Source organism: Mixophyes fleayi, chromosome 10 (genome assembly GCF_038048845.1).
Source record: "Mixophyes fleayi isolate aMixFle1 chromosome 10, aMixFle1.hap1, whole genome shotgun sequence".
Taxonomy (NCBI): Eukaryota; Metazoa; Chordata; class Amphibia; order Anura; family Limnodynastidae; genus Mixophyes; species Mixophyes fleayi.
This window is the reverse complement of record NC_134411.1, coordinates 82,950,605-82,978,206: the sequence shown is the minus strand read 5'-3', so window position 1 is coordinate 82,978,206 and position 27,602 is coordinate 82,950,605. Positions and strand designations below refer to the sequence as shown.

The window sequence follows — 27,602 nt, the reverse complement described above, 5'->3', positions numbered from 1 at the left end:
ATGCTTTCTTAAATCTACTGATATATGTTTATAGTATGTTAGCTTCTTACATCATTTTATTTCTTGTGCAATGTATTATACCTTTATTTGTGAGGACTTAAAGGCACAATGCTAATCGGGAAGAAATGTGAGCAACATGTACGTGTAAATTGAATTTCCAGAGATCAGAAGATGGACCATTCCTTAAACATGATCATTATAGAATTATATTTTAAATATTCATATCCACTAGATTAATTCTATACATCAGTGATGGGAAGCAGACGGACCCATGGGTGAATGTGACCCTCCTAGCCTTCGCCTGCGGATCCAGACTCCTTGTGAAGGTTAGTGGGACCGCCCATGCGGTACCTGAAGTTTATAAGTTTGCCCACCGCTGCTATGCAGCGTAAAATAAAAATAAATAAATAAAACAATACAGTAGGTTAGGGTTATTGTCGGAAGCAGAGAAGGCCCAGGGACAAAAATCTGCGACTGTCTTTGAAAATTAGGGACATTAGGCTAATATGCAAATAGCATTATTGGTAACGGATACTACCATTGGTTACAGCAGTAAAGCCAATCACACACATCAGTGGCCAGAATCGACTAGATCCATCTGCTCTATGGACAGGCCAAGCAGTCGGATCAATTACCCTTTCACTGGGGTCTTCTAGCACAGGCGCACAACACAGACCAACAGCAGTCATTTTATGAACGCATTTCCAACATGCTTGGTAGTCATTTGATCGATTTTGGGGCCACACAGACCTTTTGCCTGATATTACTAGCGATAGTGCAACACATGACCCCAGCTTTAGTCAGCTATCGTTTGTTTTACCTGCAACACAAGGCATGAAAATAGAGCTCACGATCTTTACCTGACACCAGAGCAGTATAGTTTTTACTGAGAAAAGAAGGCAGGTGGTAAAAGAGAAGTTTGCAAGAAAAAAAAGTTAATAAAATAATAATAACCGTCTATGTTCCCCATGAACAAAGCGGCCCTAGGCAGATGATTAGTTGTCCTAGAATAGCCCCGTTGCAGCACCCTCTGACTGACACATGGAAACACCTTTATTGACACATGGATATATTACAGCAGGCCTGTGGCTGTCCAAGTGTTGTGAAACTACAAGTCCCAGCACAACGTGCTGTGGCTGGTAGCTTCACAACACCTGGAGAGCTACGGGTTATTATTATTATCAGTTATTTATATAGCGCCACTAATTCCGTAGCGCTATACAGAGAACGCATTCACATCAGTTCCTGCCCCATTGGAGCTTACAGTCTAAATTCCCTAACATACACTCAGACAGAGAGACTAGGATCCATTTTGATAGCAGCCAATTAACCTACCAGTATGTTTTTGGAGTGTGGGAGGAAACCGGAGCACCCGGAGGAAACCCACGCAAACACAGGGAGAACATACAAACTCCACACAGATAAGGTTGTCCAAGCCTACAATATAATGTGCAAGGCGATAGACTGCAGTCACCATTCATTGACTGTTCATCGTCTTAACAACCGTTCTGTAAGCAACAACAACAGCTGTGATAGAAAAGCCACTCTGGAGGCACACGTGGCTTGTAGATATGTAGCATCTTCAGCCATGAATGTGTGTCTAGCAATCATTTCTAAACAGAACATCACGACCCTGGATAATGCTGAAATAAATAACTAGCAGAAGTTCCCAGACTGGGGAGTGCAGGAAGCAACATCTGCAGGAGAAGGGAATTCCTTAGCAACACTGAAAGGCAATGCACATAGTATGCACTAGACCTGTCATTAATTCATTATATCACAGAGAGAAGGCTTTTACAGCCCCACTGTGAGGCCTAGTCATTAAACTTGACAGTAAATTAATCCTGTCAGTACAAGGCAGGCCATGAAAGGGTTACAGGAGAAAACATGTTCTGTCCACTACACTACCTAAAGCACAACCCCCCCCCCCCCCCTGTCTAGTTCCCTTGCCTTTTGCAGAAGCCAAACTCTCTTTCAATAATCATTTAAAGAGGCTTACTAATGTCTGATCAATAAAAGCTCAAAGCAAATATAAACGAACGGTAGAGGTAACAATGCAATAAACACAATCCTGTATAAAGTATATACAAAAAGCAAAAAGTGCATACAATATAACAAAAACATTCTTCTTTTGTATGTCATTTTTGCTATAATAATAACATTTGTGCTATTCTTCTATAAACTGTTTGTAAACAACTGAGTGAATATAAAAATAAGATAAAAGCAACACAAAAGAACAGGAGAACATGTATGGGAATGAAGCACTGGAAAAACATTTACAAATAAATATGGGAAAACGATTTAATAGATATTAATTAAATATCTTTATAAGTTTTACTAAGCAATGCAGTATTTTTCACACGTCGGTAAAATTTCCTTGTTACTTCAATGTAACTGTTATATATATACAATTATGCATGCATTATTTATTAGGATTCAGAAAAAAAAAATGCAGAATTGATTATTTTTTTAAAAGCTATTATGAGTTATGCTTAAAAAACAAACAAATAAACAAACGTCCAGCATACAAACCCTGATTTACTTCTCCAAATCCGCTGTCACTGGTTAAGGAGGCTGCAAATGACACACAACACAAGCAGTAGAGCTGAAGTGTCTGCAAGACAAGAACAGATCGTGTAAGTGATAGATGAGGGTGCAAGAAAGTTCCCATTGAAATATTAGGGGAAACGTCAGGAAATTTGAACCTGCCTTGTCCAGGCTTCCAATCCACAGGATTGTCAGGAGTGGCATTGAGGTGCATTTCAGGATGGTGACAGGTAATGTCCACAGGATAAGTGCAAAATAATCCATCTCCTGCAAAACATGCAAGCCTGTATCCACTCCAAGAGGCAGGCAAAGCAGCAGCCTGGAGATTCTCATCATGTTGAAGCAGAGAGCATTGTTGTACTGCTTGTTAATACTCTCAGGTGTTGGCTGAGAGACCCAGTGCTGGAGGAGTCAATGCACTGATCATTTTAGGATGACCCCAGACTCAGCTCTATGCAGCAGCATTCACAATAATAGAAGGCACTCTAAGACCAGCATAGAATTTCTACTCCTGTCCCCTCCCATGTTCACGCCCCCCCAGTGTCACTCAAGTGCATTCCAAGAACATTTCAATATAGGTTCAGTGTGTGTGATATCTATGGCAAGTTCTCCCAACTATAGCTGAATATGACAGACATCAACGTTGGTGTTAACTATTCTGCTGCCAGAAAAGCTTAGGAAAGAACAGAGCCAGTGTAATGTGTTAGTGCTAGAGATATGATAGAATAGGTGAGGGCGAATATAGAAAGGGAGAGAGTGGGATCTTAATACACAGTAGTGAAAGGTAACATTTCACTGAATAAAGGGGCACATTTCTAATATGTAAGGTTCTGCGTCTCTTTAGGCTGCAGAACATTTCTCCCGATGCGACATCTTTAACGATTTTACCAACGACAGCAAAAAAAAAAGAAGTCCCGATCAGCATGCCGATTCCTGTGTACACACTATACACGTTTTACAAGGTTTACCTTCAGATCTGTGCTCTTCATCTGTCATAACCATCGGCTGAAAAGATCCTGACTCTGTACACTCCATAGAGATCTACGGACACTGCATACACACTAATTGGAACAACATTGTTCCATCGTCGAACAACATCTTAAGTCCAGTTTAAAAATCAAACAGAACAATACGATGTGCTTGGCAACGATAATCGCTCATCGCTGTAGAGTACACACACTAATGCGATATAAGTGCCTCACAGCACTGGGATCATGAGTTTGATTCCCGACCATGGCCTTATCTGTGTGGAGTTTGTATGTTCTCCCCGTGTTTGCGTGGGTTTCCTCCGGGTGCTCCGGTTTCCTCCCACACTCCAAAAACCTACTGGTAGGTTAATTGGCTGCTATTGAAATTGACCCTAGTGTGTGTGTGTGTGTGTGTGTGTGTGTGTGTTAGGGAATTTAGACTCTAAGTGCCAATGGGACAGGGACTGATGTGAGTTCTCTGTTAAGGGCTGCGGAATCAATGGCGCTATATAAATAACTGATGATGACTAAAGACTTTTTTACATCAGTGGACTCAACATGCTGAATTATTATTATTGTTTATTTGTGAAGACCCACAGTGATCTGCAGAGTGTGTTCCATAGAAACGTTAGTTTAACGCCAGGTAAATACCGATATTGAGGGATTGATTGATTCTTATGCCATTCTTCCTATACTATTCACATGGACAGCACTGTAATAAAAATGACTAAAATAAGGTGTCTTTCATTGCTGCTCATAAGTACAGCATACCCCATGCCGGCGGTATACATTCAGTGATATATACTAGCATTACGGGAGGGCTGGCAAATGTTAGCCAGGTTGGGGCCAGACTCGACTCAGCAGCCTATTAAGAACATTTTAAAGGATTGAAAAAAATGCAGGTGGCCCAGTGACCCAGCCCAAGGTAGCTTACTTGCCCCCCAGTCCAGCCAGCCCTCGCCTAGCGTCATGTTCCTTTTGGAATGCAAGGGTTTTACACTCGTGTGGATGATCTATTAAAGAATATGTCTAGTTACAGACATTTCCTTATAAAAATGACTTCCCCCAACATAATAAAAATCACACCATAACATCAGCATTATTTATTTATATAGCGCCAACATATTCAGTAGCGCTTTATGTTATAGTATCTATTGGCAGACCTGTCACTCCTATGGGTGGGGTGGGAGCCAAACCTCTCAGCACCTGCACCCCACAGCGCCGTGACTAAAGTATGAGTGGACTACAGGCAGTAAAAGAAGTGGAAGTGTTCTACCTCTCCTGCCCCTCCTCCACTCATGTGGAGATGTAACCCTTTTAGCCCTTTAAAAAGCAAACAATGTGAAACGTACGTAGTAAATTTTGAGGGGACCTATGAGATTAATTTAAATCAGGGGTGCATTTTAGCACTAGAGGACCCCTTGCATTAATCATTGAAATGCAATATAATAGATAGTGACCCAGATACTAGAATATAGACAGAGTTACTTCAATCAATGAAGTGAGTTCATTGTGTTATTTCAAACGATTGTACCTACGACTGAAGATCCGATCAGTCTGGAGATTCCTGCAGACGCACTGACACGATTTACCTTCTGATCTGTGCTCTTCATCTGGTCCTCTAGTCTTCAGAGAATGACAGCACAATATTCATTCATTATTGTCACATTGATTAAAACCGCCTTGTTATAGCGATCCACATGTCCTAACGAATTTCGTTAGCGTCTGTGTCTCTGAAACAAAACATTTTGTCTCAGAACGAACAAATGAATTATTCCGAACAGTGGTATGTTGGCTGATTTGCCCGATTATTGGACGAAAACGCTCCAGTGTGTAGCTAGCCTACGAGAAGTAATTGACACGAGGGTGTAAGGGAAACAATGTAGATCATAGATAAGTGGATTAATTAAAATAAGATATTACTAGTGATCAAACAGCAGACAGTGAATTAGTCAATCAGTAAGGGCTGAGGGGTGTAAGAGTAACAAATAATAGACAGCATTTGTGAGTAAAAGATGTCACAGTGTCTTAGGGCTAGATTTACTAAACTGCGGGTTCGAAAAAGTGGAGATGTTGTCTATAGCAACCAATCACATTCTAGCTTTCATTTTGTAGAATACACTAAATAAATGATAGCTAGAATCTGATTGGCTGCTACAGGCAACATCCCCACTTTTTAAAACCCGCAGTTTAGTAAATATACTCCTTAGTGTGTTTAGTCTTAAATGTGGATAAGGCTAATGACTGGTGAGAATATACAACATGAACAGAGATTTTACACTGATATGGCTGCAACTGTGCTATTACTGTAATCTACTGTGACACACCCTATATTGTGCATTTGATAGATGCACTTTTTGCTAGGAATATACAATAGGTTGTTATGTGATTAGGAGCAATATTCCGAAAATCCCCCTCTTATTAATCGCACAGTGATCTACTGCTAAATCTGAAGAAAATGAAGTTAAAGATGACCCTGAAATAAAGCTGTTTCTTTGATTAACTCGTTCTGGTGAAGGCTGTATGACACACTATCATATAAGTCAATGAATTTGGGCCCCAAGAATATTATAAAACTAAAATAATATATATAAAATGTTCCCTTTTAATATGATTGATTATCAGGAAAGGGAGCCTCACTTTCTTTTACTTAATAAATTTTAAGACACTTCTCACTTTTTCCACGAGCACATTTACTATATATCAAGCATTTTGTTTTCTAATATTTTGCTTGTATATTAAATGAGGACTCATAGGATTGATTGTGTATGCTGTATTAAATGAATAACAATAAGACTTTTGATGTTGTGATTGGTGTTGATTTAGTCTCTGAGGTCCTGAGTCATTAAGCATAAAAAAGGAGTAACTTTGCACCTGGGCAAAACCATGTTGCATTGGAGGGGGAGGTAAATTTAAAATGTGGGGACAGATTTATAGTTGGGGTAGAGCATGTCCTAGATTAACTTTAAACTTCATTGTACAAATAAAGCTATCAAGTATTTGTGTGTTAGATGAAAAAACAGCCAGTGTTTAACTTATGTGCAAAATAATAAACTAATTTGCACCCCTTGCATTGTAACATGGTTTGTCCCGGAGAAGATTTACTCCTTTTTTTGGCTTACCTTCCTTAATGACTCAGGCCTTGAGTGCCTCCAAGAGGCCTTTTTTCTGTTATTCTTTTGACCATGGGCTTAATACAGAGGTTGCAGGAAACAGCAGAGGTGACGTGAGTCACCTTGTGTTGCTTCTGGCAATTAAATAATGTAGAGAGCAGGTTGCTGGGAGCCTACAATGTGGCATGGCATTACAAAAGTCCATATAATGGGGTGGGACACCCGGGTACTGAGGAGGTGAGATGTGTTGGGGGGAAGGGAGGGTCCGTCAGTTTGCTCCATTGGGGACAGTTCTGCACATCCCTTTGTAGGAGGCCCAATTTATGAAGTGGTTCCCCAGCCAATAATCCAGGTAAGGGGGTGGGACACCCTCAGACATCCTTTAAGTAAAAGTAGATACATGTTGCTCCAGGTGACTCACTGAGACTAGTCGCCCAAGGCAGATGTGTAGCTTCCATAAAAGTATCATCATCAGCTATTTATATAGCGCCACTAATTCCGCAGCGCTGTACAGAGAACTCACTCACATCAGTCCCTGTCCCATTGGAGCTTACAGTCTAAATCCCCTAACATACACACACACACACACACACACAGACCGAGAGAGACTAAGGTCAACTTAATAGCAGCCAATTAACCTACTAGTATGTTTTTGGAGTGTGGGAGGAAACCGGAGCACCCGGAGGAAACCCACGCAAACACGGGGAGGACATGGAAACTCCACACAGTAACAGCTGCTCACTCTCAGGAGCACTATGGAGAAGTAATTATCTTTAAAGCTGCATTTGTTTGGTAGAGCTGTCCCTGCTGAACCAAACAAGAATACTCCCATATCAATAACATGATTTGTTCAAAAGTTATAGCTTGGTAAAACCAAAGTGATATCCTTAAATGTTCTACAATAATTTGGCTAATTGGGGGCACTATTGCATTGCATCTTGTGGCTGATATTTAATTCTATCTCATTATTGTAAGCAGCATAGAAAACACAAAAAAGCCATATATACAAATAACATTATTTACTAACAACAGCCTATCACTTGCTATGAATATATTGTATTTTCCCTCTAAACCACTAATTTATTTGGAATTGCTCCCGTTGAATGTTTACAAAAGTAAGTATAAATAATACCTTCATTTGATACTAAGGGGCATTACATACAGTATATCTACTATACATCACTTTATGCACAAAGTTCATACATGGCCAAAGATGCATTTTGTTTGGAGACAATTAAAGAATAAAAAAAAAACAGTTAAAGCGTTTAAAATGCATGTGTACTTTTGAAGTGTATTTGCAACACTTTTGAAGTTATTTTCTTTCAAGATTCTATTTAAATGTGTACGTTCCTGCAAATGTATAGTTCAAAGTGAGTACACACAGACATCACTAACTTAAAAAAAAGAACACAATCGAAATTTAGCAGAACTAAATACTCACTCGTTAAACAATACACATACACAAAGTAAGCTTTTATTACAAAAATAACATACAACATACACTGGTTTGCTCACTGAACCCCCCCACACCTGTATAAGTAGCTGAAAACATTAAAGTGCAAGGGACCTAAACACATTACAAAAGCATAGCATCAATTTAAAGTATCCAAGTTTATTTTACAAAATGTTATGGCCCGTCTCACAAAGCAAAACAAGATTACTCATTAAACAGTTTAAACATTTTGGGCCACTTTAAGAGTTACGAGCAAAGCAAAAAAACGGATGCAAATACATTTATTGTTTAATTTTTTAAATGGAGGGGTAATACTGGCTGCATTTGTATTTAGCGCACAAATACTGAACAGATTTATCTGTACAATGCAATTTAGAGTTGAGTTAGGACACGAACCCTCCCAACTCTAAATTTGTCCTCACATTTAAAAAAAAAAACAGTTGAACCCCTGCCATGCCTCCAATTCCAATAAAATATTCATTTTACTAAAACCACAGCCCAAATCTGTAAATCTCACCCTTTTGCCTGCCAAAAAACAGGTCTGTCCTGCAAAAATTGGGACTGTTGGAAGTATGTTACAAGTAGCTATGCAGCAACAGCAAGAAACAAATAATACAGGGGTCTATGCATTAATAATATGTGGTACCAGTAAATCGCAGTGATACATATTTAAGTACCGCCTTAATGCACCATGCCCGGGCTACTCTGGGAGCCACGACAAAGACACCCCACTGCTGTTATTAGTTTTTCCTATTTATCGGCAGCTTAGCGCTGCCTGTGATAGGAGGAAGTGTTGTGCGCATGCGCACAGCGCTAACACTCGGATTCTGCAAAGCCAGAAAGGCTTCAACAGAATCCAATAGGAAAAGACAGGTAACGCCATCCTGACTTGGCATTACCTGTCTGCACAATGCAAAGCTTATCAAAGCTTGATGATAGCAGAACATTGCGGTCCCCATAGTAATCTATGGGGACTGTGATGCTGAACGGTATTTGCCTAAACGAAGGAGATTTCTGTGAAATCTCCTCTGTTAGGCATGTAATGCATAGCAACTAAACTTAAAAGATGTGGAAACAGCCGCTTCCGCATATTTTAAGTGCCAAATTAGCTTAATACATAGACCCCACAGTCTGTGAAAGAAATGATACTCAATAGAATTTAACATGAAAGAATTGTGAAAAACACTGTTAATTAGTAATGCATGTTTTCTGTTATGATTAACCAATTAATGATTATCCTTACATGATACCCTAAATAAGGCTTTAACACAACTAAAAGCACATATCACACATAGGGCCTGATTCATTAAGGAACATAGGCAAGTAATTGAGTAAGTTTTCTTTCTTAAGTTTTCTGGACAAAACCATGTTATAATGCAAGGGGTGTAAATTAGTTTATTATTTTGCCCATAAGTTAAACACTAGCTGTCTTTTTCATGTAGCACACAAATACTTGATAGCTTATTAGTACACTGAAATTGATATTTGTGTGCTACATGAAAAAACAGCTAGTATTTAACTTATGTGCAAAATAATAAACTAATTTATACCCCTTGCATTGTAACATGGTTTTGCCCAGAAAAACTTAAGAAAGAAAACTTACTCAAATTCTTGCCTAAGTTCCTTATTGAATCAGGCCCATAGTATATTCATATGTGTTTACCTTTGAAGAACGCAAAACTTTCCATTTTACCAAACCTCAACTAGTTCTGCAAACCCACATTTACTAAGTTACACTATGCTGTCTAGAAGAAACATAGGTGACAGCATTGACATGTGGGGTTTCATAAACTCTAGGGCATTAACAAATTATGTTAAGACAACAACATTACTGGAACAAGGGAACCGTCAGTATGCCAGCAGATAGTACCAATTATTTTCCGAATATTTACCGGTATTAATTTTGCTTGTACACCATTTCCATTTCTAGTGGTATCTAATACAGTATTGGCTTCTTATAATATTTCCACAGCAGTTTCCAATACCTTATGTAACACTATAACAAAATAAGGGACCCCGGCAGCAGTTCTTTGTTTGTGTCTATTCAAAACGGTCTTCCTTCAATTAACCACTCTCATCCACCTTTAATTACTCACAGCCTATTGAAGGCAGGAAGCTATGCTAACGTGGAGTTAACATGGGATGTTAGGGAAGGTCTAGACCATAAAGAACTAAATTAAATCTAACAGCACAGTGTGAAGATCACCACATTTTGCTTATTGGCTAGACTTAATAAAAGTGTGCAAACGGCTGGGCGTGATATATGTGGGCACTGCTGGGTATAATGTACATGGGCACCGGCTATATGTACAACGATAAGGTTTTTAGGGAGTCATATAAATATTAGGGATGAAGTGTGGGCAATGTATTTATTTGAAGTGTGGGCTTCACCCTCGGAAGAATTCTCTTGAGTGTGGGCAAGATAGACCAGTCTGACATTGGTGTTGGGAATAAAAGAGGGGCCTGGAAAAGAGCAAGGTAAATTAGAGATGCTCAGGCTTGGCTCATCGAGAACCGAACACACACGACCTTAGGGGATCCGAGTACCGAGCCGAGTCGGCTCCGTACTGTCACGCGCCCTCGGAATTGAAAACGAGGCAAAACGTCATTGTGACGTAGTCGGATTTCGGATCTCGCGAGTTTTGAATTCCTTTTAAAGATCCAACATCACGGAGGGTGGGAGGGAGGGCGGACCCCCATTTTTCTTTTCTGCCACTGCTGTGTGCCAATGTGTCCTAGATGTGCTAGGAACTGCTGTGTGTTTGTGCCATTGCTCTGTCGCTTCCCATCCAACCAGGTCGCTGCAGTATTTTTTTGAAAGTGTTTGAAAATAATATTGTGACCTGTGAGGTGGTCTAAATTGACTGCAAATGACTTGAAATTAGCGTTATTGAGGTTAACAATAATGTAGGGACCAAAAAAGAGCAAAATTATGTGATTTTTGCATATTTTAGGATTTTTTCTAAAAAATCCAAAACCAAAACACACGAGGGCGGTTTTGCAAAAACCAAAACCAAAACACGAAGCTAATCTAGATCCAAAACCAAAACCAGTTCACGGGGGTCACCTCTAAGGTAAGTAGAGCTCTTTGGACAGATTTAGCAAAAACTATAAACTACAAGGTTTGCTATATGACCACTGTCAACATGCAAGAACCATGTTTAGGTCAGTGGTGGTCCAGAATTCAAACATCATTACACCATACTTACCTGTTTAATACGGGCAAATTAGTTTTGAGTCTGAACACATTGAGAGAGTACATGTAAAGCTACCAATCGTGGATCAGACTCTGCATCCATTGGAAACCGTATAGAGCCGTGGTAAATCTCAAAATAATAATTTATCCCCTCTCTCCTTTACAATAGTACTTTGGTGGGGTCCTCCCGAAATCCTCTCTATGCAAGAGATCGATAACTAGTACACTGTTTGATCTTCCCTGCTTCGGAAGGACCACAGCAGCTATATGGGAGCACTAGGACCCTTCTAAATAAAGTGAATTCTGGGGGTTCCAAGTGAGGGTCACCTACCTACATTAAGTAATAGACACGTTTGTTCAAAAAAATATGCACTACGCGTTTTACATTTTTTCCATTCATAACTTACCCTTTAGTGAGTTATCCTTACAATAATTTACTAGCCTTAGGTGAAGCTTCCCATAAACATATTTTTATGCCATTTATTCATAATGGGGCTATACAAATTTCACATGAGCCTAACAGTCTCCTGTTGTAGAAGCATTCATGTAAAGACATTAATTCTATTCATCTGGAGGATCTGACTCACTGGGGAGGTTGATGATTGGCATTCGCCAAAGAGCAAAGGATTGGCACAGATAACTGAGACATCTACTGGTTATGTTGGTGGTGAAGCCTTTTATCTTCGTAAATCCATTCTACCCACGTCTAGCCTGTGGTAAGCAGACAATCCGTAACTGTTTATGTGTTTCTAAATACTATGTATGCAATAGACATGCCCGCAGTAGGGAGACATACATACATGTTGTGTGCAGGAGATAATAATATCTTTATCTGCCTAACCAGGAATCCTGGCTCCGTACACTGATTTTCTTCAACAACACTTAAGCACAAATGTATGTTTTATATTGCAAATACTTTTTTTTTTTTTTTTTTTTAAAAACGTATGTGTATAAGACATTGGGCTTGATGCAGTTAGCCGCAAAAAGGGCGTTATTTATGTTTAAATAAATCAAGATGTAAAAAATTACTCATTTATTGTATTTGCTGAGCCGTGTTAATATCCTTGCATTTCGGTATTTAGGATATGCGGCCAGTTTTTACAGGCACACGTCATAGACACTTACGTTCCACTTGCGCCTATATTTTTATACATTTGATTAATGCGCAACAATGCATTCACTATTAGGTATCAGTAACTTGACCTTAATAAGCCTCTGTAATACAGCAAAAACAACTTTTGCTTAAATACGCACACAGAAGCTTACCGCATGCCCGAGAAAGCACCAATCAGCTGCAGTGGTGCAATAACAAGCAGCCAATGACAAGACGTTTTCAAATGTTAAAGACTGTCAGCATCATATGCTATTTACACCGGATCCTAGCCACCCACAAATAATACGGCTTCCTCAGGTGTATTTAAGTCTTCTTCCTGTTCAGCATCCGTTCACAATTGCACGCACACTCGCCTTACTGTATCCGACTTACTTTAGATCGTCCGTCACATCTATCTACACATAAGTTGGTGTAAGTGACAAAATCACACAAATCTGAATCATACTTGCCAACTCTCCCTGAATGTCAGGGAGACTCCCTGAAATAGGGGTGATCTCCCTCACTGCCTGAAGAGTCTGGCATTCTCCCTGATGATGAGCCAGTACAAGATGTGGTTGGCTTCACCATGATGACACAGTTCAGAAATCGTGTTGATGCCTATGGAGGTGGCCATTTTCATGGAGACCAAGATTTAATCAAAGACTGACAGGTAAAACAACATGACTTCAGTAATGGAGACAGAAATGTAAAAGACACTTAAGTCTCTAGAGATTCATTAGCTGCTTTTCTTTAACGCATAGTTGCCTACTCTCCCGGAATGTCCAGGAGACTCCCACATTTCTGGGAGACCTCCTGGGCTCCCGGGAGAGCAGGGAAAACTCCCGGTTCTCGCCTCCGCAATAGATAAGTGGCGGGGCTTAATGACGCAAATATCGCAACATCTTAGCCCTGCCCCCTGCTGTAATTGGAAAAAATTGTGACAATCATTTAAGGGCGGGACCAAAATGATGCGATTCATCAAGTCCCGCCCCCGCACGCCCACCTACCCCTGGATCTTCCTGAAGCCAACTAGGAAAAGTTGGCAAGTATGATCTGAATGGGCACATATGCGTATGCCCACTTTCTGGTCATGCGCAGATGTGTGGAGTTTGTATGTTCTCCCTGTGTTTGCGTGGGTTTCCTCCCACACTCCAAAAACACACAAGTACTTTAATTGGCTGCTGACAAAATTAACCCTAGTCTGTGTGTATGCGTTTGGGAATTTAGACTGTAAGCTCCAATGGGGCAGGGACAGATGTAAATGACAAATATTCTCTGTACAGCGCTGTGGAATCGGTGGCGCTATATAAATGATGATAATGATGATGAAGATACGCCATAGTACTCACTCCGTATCGCCCATTGTGTCCACATCTACTGAACATTTTATTATATCTCAGGGTTTTTCTTTGATTTTTTTAGTAATAGAACGTTACTGATCCCTGCTCACCCAGCTACCTGTAATGTGTTTATAGCTGTAATGTCCTTTACTGGTTTACAGAGTATGTAGAGTTATACCGACTTCAGTCTGTTGAGTTGAAGCTGCAAAACGCTACTTCAAAGACATGGTAAAATAATTTATTAGGTTTCCCATACATTTAAATTATATCAAGAGTCCACATAGAACATTAAACGTGGATCAAACCTTCCAATCATAACTGGGTGTTTGAGGAAAGTCCTCTGCATCAAGTAGTAAAGTCAGTGAACCGTGTCTTCTAGAAATATAGCAGGATCTACTGATTTGTTACGGGGAGGTGCGATCTGAAATTGTGCAGGTGGATGAAGGAAATCCTGGCCACAAGTGCGTTGTAAAATCAGTGCTCAAACCTTAATAGATCGTCACTATTCTAAAGCTTTCCTGTTCAATATTCCGGAAGTTAAGAAGGCAGCTTAAGTGTACAAATGGGAGAAACTTTTGGACCCTTGACAAATTGGATAGGGTGGTGACTATATTTAAGGGGTGATGTTGAGTTGGTCGTACGCCCATTTGCTTAGCGCAAATTAGAAATTTTACTCTGCACATACCCACAAAGAGACCCACACATTGCATGTGCTTGACACTTGCAACTCCTTATGAATGGAGAGGCGCGATGGGGGAGCGAAGGGTCGTTCTGACGTACGTAAGTACGTGGTCACGCAAATACAGCTGAGGCAGACCGGCACATAGAAGCATATACTCCTATTACAAGTCATACTGTATGTTTTGCGTGTGCTAGAGAGCAGGTGCAAATATAATCTGATAAGGATGAAGGTTGCCAACACAAGCTAGCCACGTCTGATTGGTTGATTGTGGATTCACTTCTGAAGCTAAGAGGTGCTTTCTTCATTGATTGTGTATACTAGAGATGCTCACTGACCCCGTGAACTGGTTTTGGTTTTGAATCTGGATTAGCTTCGTGTTTTGGTTTTGGCAAAACCGCCCTCGTGTGTTTTGGTTTTGGATTTTTTAGAACAAAAAAAACTAACAATATGCTGAAATCACATCATTTTGCACTTTTTTTTTGGCTCTACATTATTATTAACCTCAATAACACTAATTTCAAGTCATTTTGCAGTCAATTTTGACCGCCTCACAGATCACAATATTATTTTCATACACTTTGGGACAAATACTGCAGCGACCTGGCTGGATGGTAAGCGACAGAGCAATGACACAAACACACGGCAGTTCCTAGCACATTTAGGACACATTGGCGCACAGCAGTGGCAGAAAGGAAAAATGGGGGTTAGATTGGAAAGGATTATCTGTTCGTCTGAGCAGTTCAGAATGAGCCCTGCCCTACAGTGTGAATTTTAATGATTAGTGTAAGTCGTAGTCCAACAGTTAGTCCCATGTTTATGCAGACCCCAGGGCAGCCACCATATAAAGCCACAATTATAGCTCTGTACTCTTTGTTTTCTGAGATCGGGTTCCTGAATGACTCACTCATAGTTAGGATTTAGATTTTCTACTCAGCACAGATATACAATAAATATATAGATATAACGTAGATAAATTATGTTTACGATATTATTTGGTCAAATTCACAAAACCAAATTAATACATCAGGAAAAACTGACTTTTAAAAGGTGACATAGTATAGTCATAGATACTACAACATGATAATTGTATTTTAAACGAATTATAACACTTTCTTATAATATTTCTAATGAATTGTAAAAGAGACAAGTTTCCTATACTATCTATTTATTTCCTGATTGTATCAAAGTGTTCTGCATTGGAAAGCATAACTATCAGTAAAGAAAGCATAACTAAATGCGATAATCATTTCATAAAGGTAACTTGATTACTTCCAAAGTGAAACATATGTTATAATATATACCGTGCTACACGCTTTTAGTTATAAGCATATTACAATTCAACTCACCTTGTATGATCTGATAACTGTTTGTTGATATCTAATATCCTTATAATTGAAAATAGATTGACTAGTGAACACAAGGTACAGCATTGACCACAATATATGTCTGTTATTATTTGTGTATATGTGAGATATTTTTGAAACTGCCGTATACTTTTCCCAACTCTTTGGGTAGTAGCACATATTATTGCCGCTTTTGCTGGTTATAGCCAAGTGGTCTGGCATGTATTATTTTTAGCCCTCCAATCGATCATTAGGTTGTGCATGTAGAACCAGGGGTAACTTGCATAACAAGCATTTTATATAAAATGAGCTGAAGTACCTAATGTTTCCCGGGTTTGAATCTTAGAGTTATTAAGTTATCAATGAGTTGGATGTCACTCTCAACAATTTTAAAAATAATTAGCAGCTAAGATGTCCAAATCTATTCAGTGGAAGGCCCAGAACAGGCTCACTGGGTCAAAGTTCTGCCCAGCGTACACTAACGAGAGGTCCGACCAGGATCCCAACCACTCCATTAGGCATCCCAGACCAATTGGTACACCTCTGTGAAGTTTCTATCCAAATCCATTCAGTGGAAGGCCCAGAACAGGCTCCCTGGGTCAAAGCTCTGCCCAGCGTACAGCAACAGGAGGTCCGACCGGGACCTGAACCCCCTAGTATGTTTTCTGGGATCCAGTGTTACCACTCTGTGAAGTTTTTGTCCAAGACCATCAAGTGGAAAGTTCAGAAAAGGGAGGTCCGACTGGGACCTCAACCACTCCATTAGGCATCCCAGACCAATTGGCAGCACGGTGTCTAAGTGGTTAGCACTTCTGCCTCACAGCACTGGGGTCATGAGTTCAATTCCTGACCATTACCTTATCTGTGTGGAGTTTGTATGTTCTCCCTGTGTTTGCATGGGTTTCCTCCGGGTGCTCCGGTTTCCTCCCACACTCCAAAAACATACTAGTAGGTTAATTGACTGCTATCAAATTGACCCTAGTCTCTCTCTCTCTATCTGTGTGTGTGTGTGTGTGTGTGTGTGTGTGTGTGTGTGTGTGTGTGTGTGTATGTTAGGGAATTTAGACTGTAAGCTCCAATGGGGCAGGGACTGATATGAATGAGTTCTCTGTACAGCGCTGCAGAATCAGTGGCGCTATATAAATAAATGGTGATGATGATGATGTGAAGTTTTCCATTAAAATCCAACCAGTTGAAGGCCCAGAACAGACAGACTCCATGGGTTAAATATCTGCCCAGCGTACTCCAATGGGAGGTACAGCCGGGGACCCTAACCTCCCTAACACCTGTACAGGATCCAACTAGACCACCTTGCGTTGGTTTCATCCCAATTGGTGCAGAGTATCTGAATGCATAACCAGACAAACAAGCAAACAGTCCAATGCTTTTTATATATAAGATAATATGAAACATAATAAATATCAGTGCTTCGTATAGACGAGTTAATAAAATGAAAATCAGGTTCTCCTGGCATACAAATACTCCATAGAAAACTGTGATCACTATAAGAGTAGAAATTAAAGTTCTAACGGGTTATAACCCTACACGTTCTCTGTCCTATACAAATCGGTATTGAGGAAATCACACAATAAAGGCTGTCTGTTGGTTATCAATGATGCATGAACCCATTATTCACGATTGTTTCCTGCTGTTCATAACTGTTTCCATTCCATCTAGAATGATACAACAGAAGACCAGCCAAATGGAAAATGTTTCTTATAGCATGATTGCCCCAGACTCCCGCAGTACTCCCTGATGCCCCCTGTCTGTTCTACGCAGCGGGTACTTGCGCCAAACCGTTCATGCTCAGAAGAGGCCCCCCAAAAAGGGGGCCCAGAAGTCTACAATGGCATCATCAGGCACCTACTCAAGTTTTTCTATGGGGATTGGCGATGTAACATTCTGCACCTGCATTAAAGAGCTCTGAATTGATGTCAGACACTTATAGAGATAGATATGTTGCGTTTTGTACTCTAGATCTTTAAATTAGGGATGAGTGTAATTTTCAAAATTGTTCCACAAAATATTCCAGTCATTCTGCATTTGGCCACAAGATTTTGCAAGTTTACTTGGACTTAAGTGTTTCCAGTGCTACCCCAACCACACAACAGAATAAATTGAACATTGACGTCCTGCTTGTATTCACAAACTACGAATTCCGGGAAATGCAAACGTACAAATACAGTGCACTCTGGCAAAGCCAAAGTGAAACTCAATGATTATATCACGGGACCTCTACACCTCTATGAAATGGACCGTTCCACCATGAAACTCAATTTGTGTGAATTTTTGCTGCAACTTTGCTCATTCCTCCTTGACACAATGTCATTTTCCGAAGACCATGTTAAAATAAAAGGTCAATATTAGGTGACTGCTTCATGAGCACAGCAGTCAGTCCACATTGCTAACACTGCAGGAAATATATTGGACCTTTTCCTTGCCTACAATCTAAACAACTATGCATCGGACTCCTCCGAAAATCAGGACTGCTAGCCAGATTTCCTAGGCAGCCCAATCAAAATCTGCTCTATGCCGACTACGGTTTCATCAGGCAAAATGATCACTTAAAAGGGTCATTTACAAACTGCAAAAAATTGCGGACCTACACTGAGTCTTGATGTGTGCTTATTTGTACACATAGCACATTTTAAGGTACACGCCCATTTAGCCTTTGAAAATCCCCCCTTAAACTCATCAAATCAGTCTATGCCTACATTTACAGCTTGGTGGGTGCCACATAAAATGAACATGATGGAACCACCTTCTTCACTAATTTACGCTTGTAAGTTGTTCACCTAAAATATTGGTAATTTTAGCGTAATTTATGTCTTACATGAATCAGGAGAGTGAGGGGGGATACAGGGGCTGTTTATTGCATGTGTCATTTCTCTGTGTTTGAAGATGTTTGTTACATTGCTCTAAGAAATGCGCTATCCCGCAGCTGTACTACGGGAAGGTACTTAGTGCATCTCACTAGAAGTATAGGGATGAGACCAGGGGCTATATTTACTAAACTTGAAAAAGTGGAGGTGTTGCCTATAGCAACCAATCAGATTCTAGTTATCATTTATTTAGTACATTCTACAAAATGACAGCTAGAATCTGATTGGTTGCTATAGGCAACATCTCCACTTTTTCAAACCTGCAGTTTAGTAAATATACCCCCAGATCTCCAGCACTTCATGTCCGTCTTTGGAAAGAAAAATGTTGTGCTTCCCCACACAAAGCAGGGAATGTCCCTGTAAATGCACTTTCTCCACCTGTTTAAAAATCACGTAGCTCAAAATAAGCTGTCTTACCACTTGTAACAAAGGGGTATGTCACAGGCCTCTAAGAGAGGAATAAGCTATTTGGCTGACAGTCTGCAAGTAAAAGGCTGCAGACCAAGTTACATACAGGTGTAGCACTCCACTTAGGTTCAGAGACATACAGGTCGGAGACATATGTGTTACAAAGTAGAAATAAGAAATGTAGTTTAAACTTACTTGCTTTGCGTTGTCTCTTCCACAGCAACAGGAAGGTTGACAAGGTATCTTCAATCAAGAGGTTACAGAGCAGCTGCAGGGAACGCCTTTTAAAGGCAAGATGGGAGTGTCACCTGTGTGTCAAGTCAATTCTGTGGGAGGAGTCTTGTGTATAAAAACCTGAACTGTGCAATTATGCATTGCGACCGATGTCAGCTAGTGGCCGGTGAGCAGATAGGGAAGCTGGGACTAGTAAGCAGTTAGGTTGCCGTTTATTGTGATGCAACAAAAAAAGTGCTGTTTAATTCAAGGAAGAAGTTGTCTGAATCATCTGAGGGTGCTTGTGTCACAAGAAAGGAGCATTTGGCACACACAACAGAGCAAAACTAGGGTGCACTTGTGTCCATAATCCACTCTTTCCACGGAACAACCCCCAATCCATCTAACTCCTCCCATTGTTTGGTGCAGATACTGCTGTGCTGGCGTGCAAATCCATTATTTTCACTATGAAAATGGGTGCATCTATGCAAAAGTACAAAACAGCATTTGCACAAGTGGAATTGCACTCTTGCATGGTAATCAACTACCCTTTCTGCGTGGCCAACTTCAGGAAAAACATTTTAAAAAGAACATCTTACATGAAACCTCCTCTATTGAAGCCCAACACTATCACTAAGGTGATTTATGTCCAAATATTAACAAGGCACTGGTTCTTAGTCAATCGATAAACTTCAGTCTCATGAATATTGGTCCACAAAATGGCTGCCTCCGCAGTCTGTAGCTGAATATTTGTTTCATACAGAAACAAATGAGTATGTTGGCTTCCTCTCAGATATATTTTGATCACATTTAATACATAGTTAACAAGACAGTTATATATGTTGAATCAGTGTTACAGGAAAATAAGTAAAGAGGTGAGTTTTCAGGACTTGCCCTTTTTAAAGATGGAAACAGTAACGTCATTATTTTACTTCTCCATTATGTTGTTGTTTGTGTGATGGGTCACCTGAGGTCGCCAGTCATTTTTATTTTAATAGTCACCTACCACATACTCCATTTTATTTATTAAGGACATAAAAATGCTTTAAGAAAATAAAAGATTTTTCTTACAGGATGCAACAAGTCACAAGAATGAATGCAGACGATGAGAGATTCATTTTGAAGGAGCTTAGTCCAGTTTAAAAGAAATGTAATAGTTGGTCACACTTCCCAGAATCCCTTTCTCGCCAGGACAAATATCTGGATTTATAAACAATACCAGTTAATTACAATGCCCAATGCTACTATTCATGTCATATCTTTCAAGCCAAACCTGACTTCAGGAGGATGAAGTGATGCGATATAATAATATTTGGAGAAGTGCCAGCCATCTGGAAAAGCTTACAAAGTACCTGAAATTCATCTACATTGCAGCATATTGAGGTGAACAGAATCCAGATTCTACCTGAAGTCAACGTAGGTGGCCTAAGGCTACTTGAACGAAATCCAACAGAGGCACCTGGCTGTCCTGGAGCGCTGCCAAAGTTGCAATGCTAAAATTGTCAGACTATCTCAAAAATTGTGGAGTGTCAATAGATCATAAGCCTGCCATGGAGGGCTTTAAAAAAACAGAAGTTCTCTGTATAATTCTATGACTTGCCTCGTTTAAGATCAGAAAAGAGCAATTTTCTACATTTTTACATCTTGTCAACGTTAAGCAGCAGGTTACCTTGGTAAAATATCAAAGCAAAAAATTGTCATCTCAACATTTGCTTTGTATAGAATATTATACTATCATCATCAGCTATTTATATAGAGCTAATAATTCCACCGCGCTGTACAGAGAACTCATTCACATCAGTCCCTGCCCCATTGGAGCTTACAGTCTAAATTCCCTAATATAGACACACACTCAGACAGACAGAGAGAGAAGGATTAGGGTCAATTTGATAGCAGCCAATTAACCTACCAGTATGTTTTTGGAGAATGGGAGGAAACCGGAGCACCCGAGGAAACCTATGAGAACATGGGGAGAACACACAAACTCCTCACAGCTAAGGCCATGGTCGGGAATTGAACTCATGACCCCAGTGCTGTGAGGCAGAAGTGCAGTAGAAGTATATTTGCCGTTATTCAAGAAGCAAAATAAATATGTTTAGGGTCTGATTTAGTGTTGGTCATAAGTCCATTTGCACCAGGTACAGATGCGACGTACATAAAATTTGTTGGATTTGTGTCCGTATTTTGAACTAAATGCATCTTATTCTTGCACCCACTAGTGTTTGGAGGGGTGGATCAGGGGAGTTCACGTGTAAGTTTAGTAGAGCAAGGGTTTGAAGACACAAGCCAACCAATTCCCTTAGAAATGCATTTGATTTCGTATCTCTTTGTATGGCAAATATTTGCGTGTACAGATGAGCAAATAATTTGAAGCCGTACTAAATTCGATTCAATTGTATTAAGGTCTAGAACTTGTTCACGATAGGATTATGCACTCAAGCTGTTTCGATGCTGTGGTTCCAATTTTGTTTCTTCTCGGATCACAGTTCGATGTTCTTAAAAATTGTAAAATTTATTGTAAGAAGCTGCCTGTTCGAGCTTAAATGGATACAATTTATAGTATTTTATTTTAAAAGCATTTATTGGAATGGCAAACATTAATATTAAAGTGTTTGAGTTCAAGATTCACCAAATTGCGGTCGAGGTTCATCGACCGCATTGGAGAACTGTTAAAAATACTATAGAGTGCAGCCATAAGAATCAAACACATTCAAACAGGCAAACCTAGCTCCAATGTAGCTTAAATATAAAGTTCAAACATTTCCTGCGCGTTGATTTCACCAACCGGTTCTAGGACCACTTATAATTATTCGTTCCAATCTCGTTTCCATTGTGTAGTGTGTATAAGTTTCCGACCGACCCACAACAGTGAGTACGAAATTTCAGTTATTGCTCACGACAACATGGCTGTAAAAAGTCGCTAAAGGGACGTCCGCTCTTCCATTTATCGTCCTAAACAAGGCTAGTGTGTATGCAGTCCATGGACCGAGCGATCGGAACATCGATCGCATGTAAAATCGATCGGCATAAAAAGTTGGTGGAAATTTCTGTAGTGTGTACCCAGCTAAAAGGATAGATCCCTGCAGCAATTTAGAGTGTAAGCTCCTCTGGGTGAAGGACTGATGTAAGCCAATAATCATTCTGTGATTATACAGTGCTGTGTAAACTATTGGCTCTATATAAATAAAGTATAGTAATAATAATACATCTCTTGGGCATTAACACTTCAAAAGGTTTTCTCTCAAGGGTTTGGCTTCCTGTACTCTACTATTAGTAAAAGTGAATCTGCTTTCAACACCTTTAGCTTCCAGATAATCAGAACAAAGCCCTTCAGTTTTTTTTTATCCTACCAGAGGTTACTTTCAACAGGATGTCATTTTACACAGGTCAACCAAAGAGACAGTCTTAATTACCTTCCATTCATACAAACCATTTTGCTTTGCTTAAAAGAATTACATAAAAATATGACACACAAGACAAATTTACAGGTGGGTGAAAAAAATCTGAATTAAATGTAAAAAAAATGATAGGTGCCTTTCGCTTATTGAAATGTTAATCATAAGTTCAAGTCACTAAAGGTCATGTTACTGTAGTTTAGAAAATGACCATATTAAAAGGAAATGAGTTCAAGAAAAACATGAAAATATACTGAATGATGAGCAATCTATATTTATATAGTAGGAACACAGCAGTGTTGGATTCACACAGTATATCTCTGGGATACACACAGTATATATCTCTCTCTCTCTCTCTCTCTCTCTCTATATATATATATATATATATATATATATATATATATATATATATATATATATATATATATATATATATATATATATATATATATATATATATATATATATATATATATATATATATATACACAGGGCTGCCAATAGGAATTCAGGGCCCGGGTACAATAAATTCATGGGGCCCCCCCCCTCATAGTCGAGTAAGCCCCCAAAATTTTGGCGGCGCAAAAAATTTCGGGAGTGTGGTCATACATTCAGGGGCGTGGTAATGCGCCATTGGGGCGTGGCTAGCCTAACGGCGGTGCAAAAATTTTCGGGGGTGTGGTCATACATTTGGGGGCATGGCAATGCGCCATTGGGGCATGGCTAACATCAAAATCACTAGGCTCTGAATTCACCGGAGCGTCACATATGTCCCAGCACTCCTGACTTTTAAGACATCTAGCAACACAGTGTAGTATACAAAGAATGCAGTCTGTACACAAAGAGTTCAGTCTTTGCCTGCACCTTACATTGGGCTCGACACTCACCAAAAATTGCCATTGTCCCTACTAGAATCACAACATTTCACACACTGTGCTGCTCTCTCCTACCTGTTCTTCTCACTTTCACCACCTGTGACTGCTGCTTTCTTTAGTTGCGGCTTGTCTGGATCCTGGAATGTTGAAGGACCTATTTGGAAAAAAATGGCTACATTTAGAAAATTACAGTCAGCCCCGGCGTTAAATCAATAGCACCCATGATTAATAATTAAGCCTTCCTCCAGCCCCAACATTAAAATAATAGTATTCACATTTAATAAATAAACCTATTCCCTTCCTGCAAACAGCAATACCTATTTCCCGCAATCATTATTACTGCCATTAAATAACTCAATCACATTTAATAAATAGACCTCATTCTCCCTAAACTCACCCCCATATACAATAGCCCCAAAACCACCCCATCTTAAATTAATAGTCCCCACTATTAAATTGCCTCACCATCACCCTACAAACAAAATAGCGCCCATTAATTAGTGCTTCTCTCCCCTTTTATTTTAGTGTTTCTCTCCCCCTTGATTTTAATTAGTGTTTCTCTCCCCTTTTTTTTTTTAATTAGTGCTTTTCGCCCCTTTTTTTTTAGTGTTTCTCTCCCCTTTTTTTTTAGTGTTTCTCGCCCCCTTTTTTTAATTAGTGTTTCTCTCCCCTTTTTTTTTCAGTGTTTCCCGCCCCTTTTTTTTAATTAGTGTTTCTCTCCCCTTTTTTTTTTAGTGTTTCTCTTCCCTTTTTTTTTAATTAGTGTTTCTCTTCCCTTTTTTTTAGTGTTTCTCTCCCTTTTTTTTTTTTTAAATTAGTGCTTCTCTCCCCTTTTTTTTTTTTTTTTTTACTCTCTGCCTCTCTCCCAAGCCTACCAACTATTATCAAGTCAGTTAAAAAATGTAAGCTCTGCCCCAAATCTGCAGGGACCACAACCCTCAATTCACAACAAACTTCGCCCGATACACCCAATCCCACTTTCTGACCAACCACGTCCACCCCACCCATTTCAAGGAGCACAAATCGTAACTGTCACTGACAGTTGTGAGGTATGGTACAGGTATCGCTAGTCCAGAAACCTGTTACCCAGAAATCTCTGAACACTAGAAAGAAAAACAAAAGCTGTTTGCTAATAATGTCATACACGCAGAAATTATCACCAAGCGTTTCTTAACAGTCACTGCGAGGAACACTGCTAAACAATTTAATGGTGAGGGGAATACCCGGAGCAGTGTAAGTATATGTCCTTAGTACATTAAAATACTTGACATACGGTGCTCCAAATAATGGAAAGACGTTTTATCCAGGAAATCCTAAACACCAAGCATTCCAGATTATGACACCCATACCAGTCTCCCCCCGAAACGACACTGGCTGGCACCAGTAACGAGACTCTTACTGCTCGTCAGGCCAGTGTAGTGTCCTTCTGTGTATGCGTGAGCCAGCTGGATTTTGAAAAGTGGAGATGTTGCCTATAGCAACCAATCAGATTCTAGCTGTCATTTTGTAGAATGCACTAAATAAATGATAACTAGAATCTGATTGGTTGCTATAGGCAACATCTCCACTTTTTAAAAACCGCAGCTTGATAAATTTACCCCCAGAAATTAGATCCCTGTCGAGAAGAGTGGTTTCCTTTGACTTGAGTAGTTGAATAGGCATCCTATTTATCTATATATAAATAGAAAATGTAAAGAAATCAAAAAGTTCTATACTATCTTTCTGGATATGAAAATCCCCTTCTTTTAAAGCAAGCAGTCCAAAATAAATATGCAAAGTATGAAATAGAGGATTTCTTTGGGTTTGGAAGTCTGGCTCTCAAATTATCCTGTTGGGGGATATTTATAGTATTTCATATTTTTAAAATATGTATCTTTATAGTAAAAGCATATGTATGAAAACAGAAGCCAACATGCATGTTAAAAAATACAATCTCAACATAGCAAAAATGCAAATGCAAGACTAAAAAATTCACAAGTGATTAAAATGATACATTTTTGGAGACAAGTTCAGCTATGTGACCAGAAAATAGATTCCAAACAAATACGGGGATTACATTGCAGTGTAACAATATAAATCATCAGTGTAATACCATGTAGTTGCATTTTTCTTTTATTATCGAGTACCCAAGTTTCCTTTTGTGCAAAATCATAGGCAGAATATTGCTTCATTTACTGCAGAGAAAGCAATAAACAGACTTGTTTCATTTCAGTCTTCTCAGGTCGGCCAGAATAAATACTACGGCATTCGGAATACAATGCATAACTATAATTTTTGACATATAATTATTTTCCTCTAGGCATGACCAAGAGTTCTTGCCAGTGAAAACACCACTCTGCTTGGAATCTCCATAACCTCTGTGGTATTTCCTCTAGTCCACTACTGAAGGAGTCTACAACCCCTTTGTGATGTCACCAAGGGTTAGATTGATCGAACCTTCTAATAAAAGGAAAAATTGAGTTGTTGCCCACAGCAGCCAATCAGATTCTAGCTATCATTTATCTAGCACATTCTAAAAAATGATAGCGAGCATCTGATTGGTTGCTGTGGGCAATACCTTTTCTTTTCCTTTTCAGAAAGTTTGATAAATCTATACCAAAGTCAGTACGAAGAAGCATATCATGTGACTCAAGTCAATAGGTGCCTATATATGGAAAATCTAGCTACTTGACAAAAGGCTGAGGGGCTGGTCCTGTGTCCACATCGATCACCAAATGTGTTTGTGTCAGGTGCAGTCCCTGCTCTTACCTACACTCACACGGAAGGTAACCTTCCCATACTAGCCAACACCCCAGTTGCCCAGCAACCCTGCTCCACTCTGTCTGAAGAAACTCCTGCTATAGCAATACTTTCTGGTCCTGAGAGAATACGGTTACTCTCAAGCAGTCCAAGTCCTTGCTCTCACAAGATTCTCCAACAACCCCTCTCCCTCCCCAGACATCTCCTTTTTGTCCCTTCTGAAAAGACACCCAATCTTGGACCCCTCCCTGGGTCAACCCCCCTGCTCATTGTCCCCATGTGATTGGTGGTGTGAAGAGTTTGGATGGTAACAGGGGTGGAGGTAGAGCATGACATCAGTGGTCTCCCACCTCCTATGACCGTGCCATTCAGTTTGAGTTGAAGAGTTGCTGGAACAATAGTTAGCAAACAGGCAGATTCCACCTTCTGACTTTAGATAGAGTCATGACACTCCTGTTTTTAACCCCTTCCACTCTTTTTTTTTATGTCACAAGGTCCACAGATGTTTCACACTTCCTGTGAGCTGCCTCCCTCTCTGGACACCACAACAATAACAGATCTGGCCACCGGGCGGCATTTATTAACAGAGTGGGCCAAAGTTATTCAATTGATCCACTGATTGACAGACCGGCTTGGCCCAATATTCTCAATGTAAGGCCCAGTTTTGTCACAGTTGCTTTTATGCTAAACTGTACATTAAATATTTCATACCTGCTTAATGTATATATTGGGCCTCATTTATAGTTAATTCCAGCAAAAGGTGCAACTTTGCAAATTGGCAAAACCATGCTGAGCTGCGGGGGGGGGGGGGGAGGGGGGCAAATTCAAAATGTGCATACAGATTTAGAGTTAGGAGGGAGACACGTCATAGCTCAACTCTAAACCACAGTGTAAAAATAAAGCTGCCCAGATTTTGTGTGTTATATGAAAAACAGTCAATATTTCTATACATGCAAAAAAAATCTATTTGCACCCCCTGCATCACAATATGGTTTGTCCAGGTGCAAATGTACCATTAACAGGGTTTTTTCATAATGCTAAATGAGGCCCATGATATATAATATATATACCCCATGGTATAAATAAATAATGACCTAGTATAGGTTACAAAGCTCATGTTACAATACGTATATATGGTTGGAATGGAACGTTTCTGTATCTTTTAGACATGATACATGATGAGGTCCCAAGGCACTATGATCTGCTGCTAACATGACAGTAAGAAGAACAAAGAGCATAGTGCTATAGAGCATAGTACAGGTCATAAATCAAAAGAGGTGAGAGGTGAAAATGAGCATGTGTCTGTCCAGATCTCCAGATTATCCGTTACTGAACGTATCCATACTATGTTTATT

The 27,602-nt window shown here is 39.7% G+C and overlaps 2 protein-coding genes across 2 annotated transcripts in view; both read right to left on the bottom strand.

Moving 5' to 3' along the window:
* ADAMTS18 (ADAM metallopeptidase with thrombospondin type 1 motif 18) overlaps positions 1–2,966 on the bottom strand; it is a 77,146-nt gene extending 74,180 nt beyond the window's left edge. Inside the window, exons 1-2 of the mRNA XM_075188997.1 lie at positions 2,710–2,966; positions 2,533–2,614 (exon numbers count right to left, since the gene is read on the bottom strand). Of these exons, the coding sequence (XP_075045098.1) occupies positions 2,533–2,614; positions 2,710–2,883 (256 nt within the window). The 5' untranslated portion in view covers positions 2,884–2,966. The remainder of the gene's footprint in view (positions 1–2,532; positions 2,615–2,709) is intronic.
* The window catches only part of LOC142104373 (uncharacterized), a 388,681-nt gene that overhangs the window by 100,008 nt on the left and 261,071 nt on the right, over positions 1–27,602 (bottom strand). The window lies entirely within an intron of this gene.